This window comes from Thalassophryne amazonica, chromosome 2 (genome assembly GCF_902500255.1).
Source record: "Thalassophryne amazonica chromosome 2, fThaAma1.1, whole genome shotgun sequence".
NCBI classification, from domain to species: Eukaryota; Metazoa; Chordata; class Actinopteri; order Batrachoidiformes; family Batrachoididae; genus Thalassophryne; species Thalassophryne amazonica.
In genome coordinates, this window is record NC_047104.1 from 131,840,102 (window position 1) to 131,857,997 (window position 17,896).

General features: G+C 39.9%; 1 protein-coding gene and 1 long non-coding RNA gene across 2 annotated transcripts in view; both read right to left on the bottom strand.

Moving 5' to 3' along the window:
- iqgap1 (IQ motif containing GTPase activating protein 1) overlaps positions 1 to 17,896 on the bottom strand; it is a 149,492-nt gene that overhangs the window by 64,684 nt on the left and 66,912 nt on the right. Inside the window, exon 3 of the mRNA XM_034193452.1 lies at positions 1,446 to 1,602. Within this exon, the coding sequence (XP_034049343.1) occupies positions 1,446 to 1,602 (157 nt within the window). The remainder of the gene's footprint in view (positions 1 to 1,445; positions 1,603 to 17,896) is intronic.
- Positions 3,648 to 17,174, bottom strand: LOC117530591. The gene is made up of 3 exons (XR_004566407.1): positions 17,047 to 17,174; positions 3,996 to 4,002; positions 3,648 to 3,659 (listed from the first exon to the last, which is right to left on the bottom strand). It is a non-coding gene; the product is annotated as an uncharacterized LOC117530591 (long non-coding RNA).

Consider the following 17,896-nt stretch of genomic DNA (forward strand, 5'->3'; position numbering starts at 1 on the left):
AATGTATTAGTAATAACTGATGTGAGTTGCCCTTGAGTGAATAAAAAAAAAAAAAAATTTTTTTTTTTTTTTGTCATGACATTGGGGTTACTACACCTAATGGGGGGTGTGGGGGACCTCCCCACAAAATGGAGAAATATTACATGGAATTTAGTGCAATCTGGTGCAGTTAATAAGCTAAATGAGAGCCATTTCTCTGTACAATTTTCTTGCTCATTTTAGTCATAAAAAGCATATTTCCCCATATTGGCAAGATGACAGAGCTATAATAGACTGTCACATGGATTAGAATACAGTGTTATTAACATTTCATAAAACCACATATATGCATTGGACTGTTACTGTTCTGCCTCTACTTTTATGCAAACGTTTGATTTCAGTAATTTATGCTTTTGTAACAACTGACAGTGTCTTCATGAACAAAAATAAAAATCAATACAAGTGAAGCTGCACCTACTGGGCCTGGTTTCATAAAGCAGCCTAATCTTGTTTACTCGCCTAAACTCGCTTAGTCGACTAATCTTTAGACTTTAGTCATTACACAAAGTGCTTAGTCGGCTAAAGTCTCGCATTAGCCCACTAACGTTTTTAGGCTGCTACAGAGGAGGCTAATTTTATTTTAGTCAAGAAAACGTCAGTGTCTTGCACCTCAAAAATAGCGTCTATCATGTACCACCACTTAATGAAGCAGGAAGGACGGAGAGACTTGTGTCAGGAGCGGGTGTTCTGGGGCCGGAATAATCCATTGGCAATGTTTACAGACGCGGTGGCCGGGAGCACTTCTCCTCAGGGTCCGGTTACGGTCATGGTTGTAGCAGACGACCAACCTGAAGTAAACAAAACTCTCGCACATCTGAGGCATTTCTTGGCAATGGCACTCGTGAGGCTGCTTATGCCCGTGAAAATCGTCTAATATACAAGTCCGTTGATGTGAAAGGGAGATTACACTGCTAATGTTGAGGGACTAACTTTTGTCAACTAAGTTTAGTAGACTAAAAGATTAGGCCACTTTATGAAACCGGGCCCTAGACCTTAATAGAAGCATTAATTCAATGCTGCCGTCCTTGTGATTTAATCATGAAGGCTCAGGATTAGAAAATAGATGCCATAATAGTGTTTGCGGTACCAACAGATGAGTCAAAGAGATACCCATTACTTTTTCAGTAATGGTTATCTATAATCATACAAAAATATCAAAATTATTGTGGCAGTGCCCCGACTGTTTCTGCATTATTGTGATCCAATTAAAGTTACATTTTGTGTGTCTATTTGATCCTTAACAAGGAATCTTGAAACAGGACACGGATCACGTTTATTCATTCCCCTGTAACATCATCAAAACTATTTCAAAGTATTTTATTTGTGCTTTCATTGTCAGAGAGAATCAACAGCAATCAGTGACCACTGATGCATGCATGAAACAAATGAAATATAAATATCTTCACCTTGTACCGTGTCTGCTCACGGTCATAAATTTTCTTGAGAGAGACTGTGTGGGGAGCAAAAAAGTTCCCAAGTTTTGCCAGATAGACTCCATTCCTCAGCCCCTCCTCCAGCTCTGTGGTGGGTGGTAACTCCTCATCCAGACAGGCCTCCATCCATCTGTAAGAAGAGTACAACAGGCAGATGTGAGCAAAAATAGCACATACACTTAGTTTCTCAGCAGCAATAACTATGGGGCCATTATTGTAGCAAAAGTATTTGCAAATGTGTATATCGATCCACAAATGTGTAACCAGCTCCACGAATGTGTAATCACATCCACAAATGTGCATTTAAAAAAAAAAAAAAATCCGTGGCTGTGAAAATCGGGCCACTTGATTGGATGTGTTCTTATGTTACTTTTGCTACACTTCTGCCGCAAAAGATCCCCAAATGCATGCAGTGAATTGTACTTGTATGGAGACTAACCACCAATGATATCAGTCACTGCTACCATTTTAAGCCTGGCCGGGCCCTTGAACAACATCCTTGAGGGTGTGTTTTATTTATTTATTTTTCCTGTGTTTTAGAGACCAGGAACATGAACGGATCTTCATGTGTCTTAATTTTAAGTAAACAAGAATAAAAATAGTAATAATAAGAAAATGTTAACCCAAATAGTACTGTATCCTACAGAAAAGCATTGCATTGACTGGATAAAAAAAAAAAAAAAAAAAAAAAAAAAAAAAAAAATTAAATCCTGTACTTGTAATTGCGAGAGCCGGAAGTCAGGAGGGGGTCAAGAAGCGGGCTAAAGGGGCATTTACACAAGCATGTTTCTGATTCACGCAACAGCACGACCTGTGTCATGCTGGAGAGTAAACTCGTCTTTAATGGGTGCAGACAGGATGCCAGAGAGGCGCCGGTGTGTGCTATTGTGCACAGAGAATTTTGAAACGTTCAAATAAATAAATAAATAAATCTTTCACGCACAACTGTCATGCTATGTGGCACGATCTAATCTCCAACATGACGTGCAGCTCGTCAAGTGGAGTAAACCAGAAGTGAACAAGGCGAGTGGTGACTGAACGATTATAACAAGAAGTTAAATCTTATCAACATACAGCTGCAGACAAGAAGGAAAAACATGCAACTGTTTTATCAAGCCATGACGATGTAAACAAGACAAATAATTACCTTTTTAGATGGCTCAAAATGCTTTACACGGATCTTGACCTGCAGCTGGCTGAAAGGAATGTCAACATTTTCTTATTATTACCATTTTTATTCTTGTTTATTTAAAATTAAAAGACAAGATACGTTTATGTTCCTGGTCTCTGAAACACAGGAAAAGCAAAAAAAACGAGACACGCCCTTTAAGATATTGTTCGAGGGCCCGGCCAGGCTTAAAACGGTAGCAGTGAATGATCTCATTGGTGCTTGTGCCCCTTGGTGGTTGATCTCCACACATGTACAAATTGCTGCACGCATTTGTGGATCTTTTGCAGCAGAAAAAGTCAGGTGTAAGAACACATCCATTCAAGTGACCTGATTTTCACAGATGCAAGGTTACACATGCACCGATATTTTAATTAATTTATTTAATTATTATTTATTTATTTATTTATTTTTTACACATTTCTGGATCTGGTTACATGTTTGTGGATCAAAATACACATTTGCAAATACTTTTGCTACAATAACGGCCCTATAAATAACCATTTTTCAATCTACAACCTTCTATCTTCTAAACATTTCTTGAAATAAAACCAATGAAGGTAGAATTATTTTAGAAGCATGAGATTGAAGTTGGAGCTTTGCAGCTTGAAACATCATGGATAAACCTGTCCTGTGGTAACCTCTTTACCTGCACATCAGGTTCCAAGCATTCCTCTGCTGACATTTAGTTTCTTTTAGGTTACACTGCAAAGTCACATTCCTGCTGTGCGCTTGTTGGCGGTGCACCACAGAGGAGGCATGCTAACCTCCCAACACTGGGAAAGACCTGGGTTTAGGTTCCTCTCCCTTATATTATCACTCAACTTCATCTACGGACATTTGTGTCAAAGTTAACAATCAGAGTGGGAAAAAACAAGTTAGGTAGCACTTTAAACTTTGTTAGATATCCAAATATCATCTTTAGCGTAATTCAGGAGTTAATAAGGAGTTGTTTTTGTTTCAAAAAGGGAACTAAAAACTATTTAGTCACCTGCTTATTTCACCAACTTTGTGCTGCTCTCTCCAGTTCTGTTCACTCTGTACACATCAGACTTCAATTACAACTCGGAGTTGTGCCACATGCAGAAGTTTTCTTACGACACTGCTGTTGTGGGATGTGTGCGAGAGGGACAGGAAAGAGAGTACAGGGACCTGATACAGGACTTTGTGGAGTGGTGCAAATCAAACCACCTGCAGCTGAACATTACCAAAACAAAGGAGATGGTAGTGGACTTTACAAGGTCCAGGCCCACTCTGCAGCCAGTCTCCATTGAGGGGGTCGATGTGGAGATGGTCCGGTCTTACAAATATCTGGGGACACTTATGGATGATAGATTGGACTGGTCAGCCAATACTGACACCCTCTACAGGAAGGGACAGAGCAGACTGTACTTCCTGAGGAGGTTAGGGTCCTTCAGGATCTGCCATAAACTCCTGCGAATGTTCTACCAGTCTGTGGTAGCCAGTGTCCTCTTCTGTGGTGGTCTGCTGGGGGAGCAGCATGAAGAGGAGGGACGCCGGGCGACTGGACAGGCTGGTGAGGAAAGCTGGTTTAGTGCTGGGAACAGAGCTGGAGACACTAACATCAGTGGCAGAGAGAAGGACCCTCAGTAAATTGCTGGCCATCATGGACAATGTTGAGCACCCTCTGCACAGCGCCATCATCAGGCAGAGGAGCTCATTCAGTGGCAGACTGCTGTCCCAGTCCTGCCACACGGACAGATTTAGGAAGTCTTTTGTCCCTCAGGCCATCAGACTGTTTAACTCTTCCCAACACAGCAAAAAATAATCCTGTGATACATCTGATTAGACCTTTTATTGCTTTTTTTTGCACTACCAACAATGTTTACACTGTTTACTTCTTTGCACAACCTACACTGTTTATATTGTGTACTGTTTACATCTGCACTACCTCCTTATTACTGCATTATTACACTATATTTACTCCTCCGTTATATTCTGAGAGACTGGATGCTGACAAAAATTGTATTTTTATTTTTAGTTTAGTTAGTGGTTTTTATTGAGTGGTCTATTTTCTTTTATTTATTTAATCTTTGTGTGTCTGGTGTAATGTGTGTGTCTTGTCTAATGTGCAAGCTGCTGGATGCCTTGAATTTCCCTCTGGGATCAATAAAGTATTTATCTATCTAGGCGTGTTGTGTGCTCATTTCTGAAACCTACAAACAACTGTCAGACATATGACTGACCATGAGAGAGAAACTCGTTTTGGCTTTACTGAGGAAAACCAATGGTGCGTTAATTGTGGCGTTTCTATATTTAATAATTTATTCATCTTAATGACACGGTAATAACCGTGTACCTAATAATATTTCCAGTTTCATGAAGGAAGTTAATTTTTACAGAGGAATATGCTGCGAAAAAAAGAAAACGTTGTAGGAGACAAGACTGATCTTTGCACACAGACCTAATAATAGATGACTGAAATCACCTCATGCATAACCACTGCTTTCAACATTCAGCTGCGTTTCCTGTGGGGAGGAAGGACCCCTGGGTGCTGCTCACACACACTGCTCACTTCTCCCCATGGCTAGATACCATCTAATTGTGACTGCAATGGGTTAAATGGTGAGAAATCAATTTGTCTAAGACGAGGAATAAACAGGATTTCAACTGATGACCGAGTTGATATGAATGCCTGGTTTCAACCTGTTACTTTGAAGTCACTGGTTGTCATGACAGAAGATATTTGATGATAGTACAAATGTGACAATTTGAGAGTGGAGAGATAAGATGAGGAGACTGATAAAACAAGAGCTTCAGAATGGTAGAAATTCAACAACACACCCAATACAGGGATGATAGTGGTGAAACACACACACACACACACACACACACACACACACACACACACACACACACACAAAAAATAGCTGAAACCGAAATTCCCTCCACAATTTTTTTTTAAATTCTCGAAGGTCTGAAATGCAATCTGGGGCTATTCTAGACAATAAATTGCAGTGAGTGCAGCATCCATTTAGTGAGAAAAAAAACCCAACTTTTCTAATTCAAAATCACTTCTCTTAAATAAAGCAAAAATAATGTTATATGGGAACTGCAGAAGGAATGCACAGGTACAAACACAGATAGATGGGGTGTAAATTGAATGGGTTAATGAAAATAAATTCCTGGGGGGTAATAATAGATGAGAAAATCAGTTGAAAACCACGCATCAAATATATACAACCAAAATTATTATTATTATTATTATTATTATAGCATTTCAGTGTTAAAAAAAACATGTTCTGGATCACAAATCACTCTGCACTTATTTCTTATATGTTCAAAATAAACCCTGCCTCTACTGGTGGTTGGCTCTCACTGCGGTATTGTATCACTTCCTGTTCCGGAGCACAGCGGTGTTTTTCTGTATCTGTTAGCTGTTTAATCTGCGCAGTTAGATTGATCTAGTTACCTAGATAACGATTTGTTTCACAGTGTAATCTTCACGTGCCTTAACTAAGCACTCCCTCTGCTGAATCACGTCTAAATTATTTACACATTATTCACTTTGTGTGTTTTAGGAATCCGCTAGCTTAGCGCAGCTACTAGCTCTTAGCCGGTTTAGCATGGCGGCTTCTCCTGTCTCTACCGCACTTTTCTGCTCTGGGTGTGAAATGTTTAGTTATTCCTCGGCTCTGGGTGTGAAATGTTTAGTTATTCCTCGGCCTCCTTTAGCAGTAATGGTACTTGTAATAAGTGTAGCTTATTCGTAGCTTTGGAGGCCAGGCTGGGCGAATTGGAGACTCGGCTCCGCACCGTGGAAAATTCTACAGCTAGCCAGGCCCCTGTAGTCGGTGTGGACCAAGGTAGCTTAGCCGCCGTTAGTTTCCCTCTGGCAGATCCCGAGCAGCCGGGAAAGCAGGCCGACTGGGTGACTGTGAGGAGGAAGCGTAGCCCTAAACAGAAGCCCCGTGTACACCGCCAACCCGTTCACATTTCTAACCGTTTTTCCCCATTCGGCGACACACCCACCGAGGATCAAACTCTGGTTATTGGCGACTCTGTTTTGAGAAATGTGAAGTTAGCGACACCAGCAACCATAGTCAATTGTCTTCCGGGGGCCAGAGCAGGCGACATTGAAGAAAATTTGAAACTGCTGGCTAAGGCTAAGCGTAAATTTGGTAAGATTGTAATTCACATCGGCAGTAATGACACCCGGTTACGCCAATCAGAGGTCACTAAAATTAACACTGAATCTGTGTGTAACTTTGCAAAAACAATGTCAGACTCTGTAGTTTTCTCTGGGCCCCTCCCCAATCGGACCGGGAGTGACATGTTTAGCCGCATGTTCTCCTTGAATTGCTGGCTGTCTGAGTGGTGTCCAAAATCAGGTGGGCTTCATAGATAATTGGCAAAGCTTCTGGGGAAAACCTGGTCTTGTTAGGAGAGACGGCATCCATCCTACTTTGGATGGAGCAGCTCTCATTTCTAGAAATCTGGCCAGTTTTCTTAAATCCTCCAAACCGTGACTATCCAGGGTTGGGACCAGGAAGCAGAGTTGTAGTCTTACACACCTCTCTGCAGCTTCTCTCCCCCCTGCCATCCCCTCATTACCCCATCCCCGTAGAGACGGTGAGTCACACTAACTGCCAGAATGCTCGTAGCACGGGCCGAGGCGGAGGATTAGCAGCAATCTTCCATTCCAGCTTATTAATTAATCAAAAACCCAGACAGAGCAGGATATGATTCCTTCTTTATGTTCTCTAATGCCATATAACCAACACAGTGCAGAGTAGCTACCTAAACTCTGTAAGTGAGATAGAGTATCTCGTCAATAGTTTTACATCCTCATTGAAGACAACTTTGGATGCTGTAGCTCCTCTGAAAAAGAGAGCTTTAAATCAGAAGTGCCTGACTCCGTGGCTCACAAACTCGCAGCTTAAAGCAGATAACCCGTAAGTTGGAGAGGAAATGGCATCTCACTAATTTAGAAGATCTTCACTTAGCCTGGAAAAAGAGTCTGTTGCTCTATAAAAAAGCCCTGCGTAAAGCTAGGACATCTTACTACTCATCACTAATTGAAGAAAATAAGAACAACCCCAGGTTTCTTTTCAGCACTGTAGCCAGGCTGACAAAGAGTCAGAGCTCTACTGAGCCGAGTATTCCTTTAACTTTAACTAGTAATGACTTCATGACTTTTTTTTGCTAATAAAATTTTAATGAGAAAAAATTACTCATAACCATCCCAAAGACGTATCGTTATCTTTGGCTGCTTTCAGTGATGCCGGTATTTGGTTAGACTCTTTCTCTCAGATTGTTCTGTCTGAGTTATTTTCATTAGTTACTTCATCCAAACCATCAACATGTCTATTAGACCCCATTCCTACCAGGCTGCTCAAGGAAGCCCTACCATTATTTAATGCTTCGATCTTAAATATGATCAATCTATCTTTATTAGTTGGCTATGTACCACAGGCTTTTAAGGTGGCAGTAATTAAACCATTACTTAAAAAGCCATCACTTGACCCAGCTATCTTAGCTAATTATAGGCCAATCTCCAACCTTCCTTTTCTCTCAAAAATTCTTGAAAGGGTAGTTGTAAAACAGCTAACTGATCATCTGCAGAGGAATGGTCTATTTGAAGAGTTTCAGTCAAGTTTTAGAATTCATCATAGTACAGAAACAGCATTAGTGAAGGTTACAAATGATCTTATGGCCTCAGACAGTGGACTCATCTCTGTGCTTGTTCTGTTAGACCTCAGTGCTGCTTTTGATACTGTTGACCATAAAATTTTATTACAGAGATTAGAGCATGCCATAGGTATTAAAGGCACTGCGCTGCGGTGGTTTGAATCATATTTATCTAATAGATTACAATTTGTTCATGTAAATTGGGAATCTTCTTCACAGACTAAGGTTAATTATGGAGTTCCACAAGGTTCTGTGCTAGGACCAATTTTATTCACTTTATACATGCTTCCCTTAGGCAGTATTATTAGACGGCATTGCTTAAATTTTCATTGTTACGCAGATGATACCCAGCTTTATCTATCCATGAAGCCAGAGGACACACACCAATTAGCTAAACTGCAGGATTGTCTTACAGACATAAAGACATGGATGACCTCTAATTTCCTGCTTTTAAACTCAGATAAAACTGAAGTTATTGTACTTGGCCCCACAAATCTTAGAAACATGGTGTATAACCAGATCCTTACTCTGGATGGCATTACCCTGACCTCTAGTAATACTGTGAGAAATCTTGGAGTCATTTTTGATCAGGATATGTCATTCAAAGGGCATATTAAACAAATATGTAGGACTGCTTTTTTGCATTTACGCAATATCTCTAAAATTAGAAAGGTCTTGTCTCAGAGTGATGCTGAAAAACTAATTCATGCATTTATTTCCTCTAGGCTGGACTATTGTAATTCATTATTATCAGGTTGTCCTAAAAGTTCCCTGAAAAGCCTTCAGTTAATTCAAAATGCTGCAGCTAGAGTACTAACAGGGACTAGAAGGAGAGAGCATATCTCACCCATATGGGCCTCTCTTCATTGGCTTCCTGTTAATTCTAGAATAGAATTTAAAATTCTTCTTCTTACTTATAAGGTTTTGAATAATCAGGTCCCATCTTATCTTAGGGACCTCATAGTACCATATCACCCCAATAGAGCGCTTCGCTCTCAGACTGCAGGCTTACTTGTGGTTCCTAGGGTTTGTAAGAGTAGAATGGGAGGCAGAGCCTTCAGCTTTCAGGCTCCTCTCCTGTGGAACCAGCTCCCAATTTGGATCAGGGAGACAGACACCCTCTCTACTTTTAAGATTAGGCTTAAAACTTTCCTTTTTGCTAAAGCTTATAGTTAGGACTGGATCAGGTGACACTGAACCATCCCTTAGTTATGCTGCTATAGACTTAGACTGCTGGGGGGTTCCCATGATGCACTGAGTGTTTCTTTCTCTTTTTGCTCTGTATGCACCACTCTGCATTTAATCATTAGTGATTGATCTCTGCTCCCCTCCACAGCATGTCTTTTTCCTGGTTCTCTCCCTCAGCCCCAACCAGTCCCAGCAGAAGACTGCCCCTCCCTGAGCCTGGTTCTGCTGGAGGTTTCTTCCTGTTAAAAGGGAGTTTTTCCTTCCCACTGTCGCCAAGTGCTTGCTCACAGGGGGTCGTTTTGACCGTTGGGGTTTTTACGTAATTATTGTATGGCCTTGCCTTACAATATAAAGTGCCTTGGGGCAACTGTTTGTTGTGATTTGGCGCTATATAAATAAAATTGATTGATTGATTGATTGATTGATAAACCTTCAAATAAATAGTTAAACAGTAAACATCTGGGAGTCACCGGGTAAATTTTAGACTAAGGATCACTGTGAAACTACAATATATAAATAAAAATAAATGAAAAAAATATATTATAATTTGTAATGCATTCGACTCTTATGTCAACAAACGCTGAGTCAATAATTATTATACACTGAACACAAATACAAGCCAAATGCCATAGACATGCCAACGCGTTAGCATCGCCCCCGTTTTTCAGTTCTAAAATACATCAACTGTTTCAGAAGACCATTACAGGTCAGTTTAACATAAAAAGGTAAGTATTACTCATAGATATATGCTCTTTAGGGTTTAGTGGGAAAAAAGATTAACAGAATGTGAAATAAAAACCAACAGCTTTGCTTCAAGGACCCCTTGCTGCCCAACAAGATGCCTGATGGAAAAAAGCAGAAATTTTTCATCAATATTATTACCTCTGCCAAGGACATTTTGTTTTCGGTCACGTCCGTTTGTTGGTTGGTTTGTTAGCAGGATTATTCAAAAAATCCTCAATGGATTTCAATGAAATTTTTACCAGGGGTGTATCTTGGCCTAACTTAGAAGTTAGGCCAATTTTGGTAATGATCCAGAACAGGATCCGGATCCAGTAATTTTTAAGGATTCTTTATCATTGCAGGATAGGGCCAATTTCAACATTTTTGCATCCAACTTCATGAAGACGGGTCACAAAGGCTGAACAAAAATTAAGTTACAACACAATAATTTAGCATTTGTTTCTCCTCACTGAATAAACTTTTTATTAGAAAAAAAAGTGTAGTTCATGCAGTTTCTCTTCATAAATACATTTGCTGAAGCTCTAAGGGTTTAACCCTCTGGGGCTGATGCCGTCGTATACGATGGCTGAGAAACGCTTTACTAAATTATAAATAACGTTTAAATGATATGATATAGAAACTTACTTTTTTTTTTTGCTGAAAAGTTAACTCCGCAGACTTTCGAGCCACCGTCCACCATCTTTGTGCTCCTCATACAACCCCTGGCAATAATTATGGAATCACCGGCCTCTGAGGATGTTCATTCAGTTGTTTAATTTTGTAGAAAAAAAGCAGATCACAGACATGACACAAAACTAAAGTCATTTCAAATGGCAACTTTCTGGCTTTAAGAAACCCTATAAAAAAATTTAAAAAAAAAATCAGTAAAAAAAAAAAATTTGTGGCAGTCAGTAACGGTTACTTTTTTAGACCAAGCAGAGGGGAAAAAAAAATAAAAAAATAAAAAAAAAATAAAAATATGGAATCACTCAATTCTGAGGAAAACATTATGGAATCACCCTGTAAATTTTCGTCCCCAAAACTAACACCTGCATCAAATCAGATCTGCTCATTAGTCTGCATCTAAAAAGGAGTGATCACACCTTGGAGAGCCGTTGCACCAAGTGGACTGACATGAATCATGGCTCCAACACGAGAGATGTCAATTGAGAGGATTATCAAACTCTTAAAAGAGGGTAAATCATCACGCAATGTTGCAAAAGATGGTTGTTCACAGTCAGCTGTGTCTAAACTCTGGACCAAATAATCTTTGGTGGAAGTTGAAGAAAATGGTCCATGACAAGGCCCCAACCTGCAAAGCTGATCTGGCAACAGCAATCAGAGAAAGTTGGAGCCAGATTGATGAGTACTGTTTGTCACTCATTAAGTCCATGCCTCAGAGACTGCAAGCTGTTATAAAAGCCAGAGGTGGTACAACAAAATACTAGTGATGTGTTGGAGCATTCTTTTGTTTTTCATGATTCCATAATTTTTTCCTCAGAATTGAGTGATTCCATATTTTTTCCCCTCTGCTTGGTCTAAAAAAGTAACCGTTACTGACAGCCACAATTTTTTTTTCCTGATTTCTTATAGTGTTTCTTAAAGCCAGAAAGTTGCCATTTGAAATGACTTTAGTTTTGTGTCATGTCTCTGATCTGCTTTTTTTCTACAAAATTAAACAACTGAATGAACATCCTCCGAGGCCGGTGATTCCATAATTTTTGCCAGGGGTTGTAGAAGCTGTGTGATGACGTGAGCAATGTCAGTGTCCAATCGGAATTGGTTCACCGTTACATGGTTTAACAAAATACAATCATAGGGCAGATTCGCCTCACTTGACACACCAAAGATTTTTTTTTTTTTTTTTTTTAAGGAGTGATGTGTTACTAGTTGGCCCGTTTGACTAGCCCACTGGCTGCTCCAATGCGCCCTGCGCCATTACGGACAGCGAAAGCGAAAGTGAGCAGACGGAGAGCCTCTCATACAATCTCATGTGCTCAAACAGTGTGTGAGTATCAGGACTGCTTGACTAGTTTTCCATGACCCATCTTCAATGCTCTAACTGAGAGAAGGAGGTTGTTCCCCAAAATCTCTCAATACATGGCCCCGGTCATCCTCTCCTTAATACAGTGCAGTCGTCCTGTCCCTTGTGCAGAAAAACACCCCCAAAGCATGATGCTTCCACCCCCATGCTTCACAGTAGGGACGGTGTTTTTGGGATGGTACTCAGCATTCTTCTTCCTCCAAACACGGCGAGTGGAATTAAGACCAAAAAGTTCTATTTTGGTCTCATCTGACCACATAACTTTCTCCCATGACTCCTCTGGATCATCCAAATGGCCATGGGCAAACTTAAGATGGGCCTGGACCTGTGCTGATTTAAGCAGGGGGACCTTCTGTGCTATGCATGATTTTAACCCATGACGTCTTAGTGTATTACCCACAGTAACCTTGGAAACAGTGGTGCCAGCTCTCTTCAGGTCATTGACCAGCTCCTCCTGTGCAGTTCTGGGCTGATTCCTCACCTTTCTTAGGATCACTGATACACCATGAGGTGGCATCGTGCATGGAGCCCCAGTCCGAGGGAGATTGACAGTCATGTTTAGCTTCTTCCATTTTCTAATAATTGTTCCAACAGCTGATCTCTTTTCACCAAGCTGCTTGGCAATTGCCCCGTAGCCCTTTACAGCCTTTTGGAGGTCTACAATTTTGTCTCTGGTGTCTTTGGACAGCTCTTTGTTCTTAGCCATGTTAGTAGTTGGAGTCTGTGTGATGTGGACAGGTGTCTTTATGCAGCTAACAAACTCAAATAGGTGCTTCTAATTTGGAATAATAAGTGGAGGTGGACTTTTTAGAGGCGGACTAACATGTCTTTGAGGGCCAGAATTTCTGCTGATTGGCAGGTGTTCAAATACTTATTTGCAGCAGTAACATGCAAATAAATTATTAAAAAAAAAAAAAAAAAAAAAAAATCATACATTGTGATTTCCAGATTTTTTTTTTTTTAGATTATGTCTCTCACAGTGGACATGCACCTAAGATGAAAATTTCAGACCCCTCCATGATTTCTAAGTGGGAGAACTTGCAAAAATCGCAGGGTGTTCAAATACTTATTTTCCTCACTGTAGATATGATTGGTTTACGTGAAACCTGGCTTAAGCTGTCCCCCTTAAATGAGGTCTGCCCACCGGCATACACATTTAGTCACGTCCATTGTGATTCGAAGCAAGGCGGGATGTTGCTCTTATTTATAAGTCTAGGTTTAGTTTATCAGCTGTTTGGAATCACAAATACAACTCATTTGAGCATCTGATTCTCAGGTCAGAAGAATAAAAAATCAGCTGTATTACTTTGTCACTGTATATAGGCCCCCTGGCCAATATTCTGAATTCTTAGATGAATTTGGTGCGATCATCTCTAACTTGTCAACTACTGCAGATTACATTCTGATTATTGGTGACTTTAACATTCATATAAATAAGCCTTCTGATCAACTCTGCAAATCACTTATAGAAATTGTGGATGCATTAGGATTTCGGCAATGCATTCAGGACTTGATGCACATTAGTGGAAATACCCTGGATTTGGTTGTCACACGTGGTATTGCTGTTACAAATATTGACATGCCTCTTGCTTCGGTGGTCTCTAATCACTCACTTGTTAGGTTTACAGTTTCGCTGCCGTGTTTAGTGGAACAACAACCTTATTTATCATTACGATGATGTATCAACTCCTCAACTACAACTGAACTCAAAGCGAGACTGCCTGATATCTTAGCTTCATGTTTGGAAAATGCCCAATCAGTAGACAGTCTTGTGGATAGTTTAAACTCAGTGCTCAAAACTACACTCGACATGATTGCGCCACCTTTGTTAAAACCAGGACCCCCATAACACAGTCACCTTGATTCAGTGACTACTTGCATGACCTCAAGCATAAGGCTAGAGGTCTAGAATGGAGAAGGCATAGTTCAAAATTAGAAGTATTCCACCTTCCGTTGCATGACACTATCTTATGGCCCAGTCACATGGCACTTAATGAAGGGCAAGGAAGCCCTGACGAAACAAGAAATCTGGACTTTCGTTGGCATAGTTTAAACCTTCGCACACCTTAGTTCCTGCAGCTGGCGTGGTTCAAGTTTGTTTGTTTTTTAATTTTCACAAAACACCAGACCACAAAGTCACAAGAGAATATGTACTTTAAGTGAAAGAGGGCCATGGGGGGGGGAGGACGACAAAAACAAACTCTTTGGCAAGGACCGAAGTCCCGAAACTCCTGATGTGGGGTCTGGGGGTTCTCGCCCAGAAAAATTTGAAATCTGAGATGCATTCTGAGTTCTATTTACCCACCAAAATAATAATAATAATAATAATAATAATAGTTTGTTGGGTCAGGTCAGTTTTTACACCCAGGTCTTTTCACACACCTTGTATTGTGCTACCAGTCTTTAATACGAGTATATATATATATATATATATATATAAATAAAAAAAACATACACTGTGTCTCACAGTACACAGTAAAGGAAAGGACTATTCAAGAAACTCAAAAATAATTCTCAGTATCAATTCCAGGGGTGGAGAAATCCACTGGACCAGTGGACCAGTAATTTTTGGCCTATTGTCTACTTTTTTCCAAACTTGCTCCTTAAATAGCTGAACCATTCAAAGATAGAGTTTTGGATAGCAAGCCATCCAGCATGGATTTGGACAGTCAGTTTTCAAAAAAGACTGTGGAAAAAGCTGTGACCGGCTTGCTAAAAGCTGTCTAAAATGTAGAGTTTTTCAAACGAGCTGCCTGTTTGTGCGGAGCTGCTCTGTTCGCTCACACAGGCAGGGAGATTGCGAGGGGGCCTGAACAGAGCAGTGTCTCAGTGCACAGGTTCTCACATTAATCAGGTGAGAACTTTAGTATGTTTTTATTTTTTTAAAGTATTTATTTTAGATCCTGAGTTAATGTAGTTTTATGGTCAAGCACAAAATGTGACTGGAGGAGAAAAAACCAGGATGAATTCCATCATCACACAAATGTTAGAATAAAAATACAAGCTGTTAATTTATGTTATTTTTCATAGTTATTAGGCTGCAGTTATATGTTTTATTTATTTCAGAAGAAAGTTACCTCTTATTTTATTTTTATTTTCAAAAAACATGGGGGTCTAATCAGCCTGCTTTGTTCTGTTCAGTTTATATCAAACTTTTCCTGCACACGAACAGGTATTTTTGTCTTCTTTAACAAGTGTTAACACTTTTCTGTATAGCAGTTCTGTCATTTCAGAAATGCAACAAAAAACATCCACAAAAGTCAGAAAAAGTTGGGACTGTACGTTAAAATGAAGATAAAAATAAAAATGGTGCACTATTCCCAGTTTCTCCACTCACATCTACAGAAGCCAAAAGTTCTTCCAGAGTTGTGTCTTGGTGGCTTCCCTCACTCCTCTCCTTCCAGCATAGACATTTAGTTTTTGAGAACTGCCTAACTGACACAGATTTACCATAAAGTACCACACTGTTTGTATTTCTGAATGATTGATGTAAATGAAGTCTAAGAAATAGTGACTTGGAAATGTTCATGTTTTCATCCTCTGGCTGTAAAAAGGATTAATTCTTACATTTAGAATAAACTGCCCTGTCCCAACATTTTTTTTTCTTGGAAAAGGCTGCAAGCTGTAATGTAGGAATGGTTATATATTAACAAATAAAATAAAGCTGAACACAAAAAACATGAAAGGTGTAGGTTTCACACAGTCTGCATTAAATAGGAGTCAAACTAAATGTCAGGATCATTATGCACCCCCGACCACATATTTCATATCATCCAAACTTTTCTGATTTTGATAAAAAAAAAAATAATAAAAAAAACTTTACGCCATCTTAATTTATATTTTTTGCTCTATGTATCACTTGCTTTGCTCTATGGAAGTGTATGTTTCCCATGTCAAAGAGAGAGCGTGTGCAAGAGAAATAAAATACTTTCCAGCAAATCCAAAGTAATTTTAGCCCTAAAGCAAAGTCCTCATAATAAATTACTGCTTTGTGTCAATGATTTTCCAGACATTTTATTTTTCAAAGTTCACAGGAAAATATGAGATACTTTGCAGTGCACAGGCCAGCTAAACCAGCTGAAATAACTCCCCTGTCAGGAAGTCCCGATATGGGGTCTCCAGACAAGTCTGCCATTGAGGCTGAGGTGACTGAGCCGAGGCACCGAGCTCAGTCCTTTCAAGCAGAAACAAGCTCTTCCTTTGACTCCACACCACAGCAGCGAAAGGCTCCATAACAACCATAGAGTAATAGCTCTTTTATCAGGCTCACTCGCCCTTCTCAGCCCAGTGCAAACACAAACACACCCTCCACTTAACCAGTTAGAACAGTAGACTGCAATTTTAGAATGTCTTCAACGGAATTCCAACAGAACCAGAGAGCAGACAAAACAAACTGGCATCTCTAGAAAAATGAAAGCGCTGCTTGGAATCTGAAGAATTAGCCTGAAATAGGTGGCGAGATAAATTACATTATGTGAATTTGAGCCAGCCAACCTAGTCACACACACACAAAAAAAACCTTCACTCCCATTAAGTTAATATTTCATAAATTTCTCATTTATCCTTCTTAATACAAATGACGAATAAATAAGGAAGCTGATTAGTGTGTATCCAGCAGCTTACAACAGTATACCCTATAAATTCATTTGCCACTCCGACTTAAAATATGCATGTTTTTCTTTACGTATGGGAAACACTTTTGACCTAACTCACCACTTTACAAACCTTGCCAGAGTAAAACCACATTGGCACAAATTTAACTGTGCCAATGCAACCCACCTTGTTTCGCTGGATGCCACGTTATATAAAATAATTATTTCATAGCGGATGATGCATTTGCTCTCAGAATTTCGCTGATGAAACCATCTCTTATCCCTCCCGGAATCACAGAGAAATCTACAGCTGCAGCGTTTCTCATGTGCTTCATGAGGTGGAGAACGCATTTGGAATCATCTCAAAAGGTAATTACTTATATTTATATTGTAATGGCTTGGTAAAACAGTTGCATTGTCGTTCCTTCCTATGAGTTTGATAGGGTATTTGTAAAGTTATTTATTGTGGATGCAACATCTTGTCATAATCATTTTGATGCGGTGCGCTGCGGCAGTCAGACGCCCTGACTCGCAGTGACAGTGTTTTTGAATAGATTACGCAATGTCATGTCTAGTTCACAAAATTAATGTATGCCAGAGATTTTGAGCATTTCAAAGTTTTCTTTGCACACAGTTTACAACAAGTGGCTGCCTGCCAGTGTGGGGTTCAAATTTGTGCAAGTGTCAATGTACCTTAACTTGAGTCTTCGCATACCAATCGACTGTGGTTGGGACAACTCCTTTTTGTGATAGACAAAAGACTGGATTTGAGTAGAATCTGTACACAGCATGGAGTCCGCCATTTCAAAATATTCCTGCTTGTCATTTACTAATTGACGACTGATTATCATTCATTGATCAGATGATTTCAGCCCATTACCACAGCGCAGACTCTGATGTTTTAGAAAACTGTGGTTGTGCTCGAATGACAGTGATACTACAAAAAAGGTGAGTCCAGTGTAAACCAGCTCACCATGGCATGTGGCTGTAATTTGTTAAGTTCCTTTCCACTGCTATGAGCTGCAGCTCACCGAAACAGACATTCATTTACTCAGTA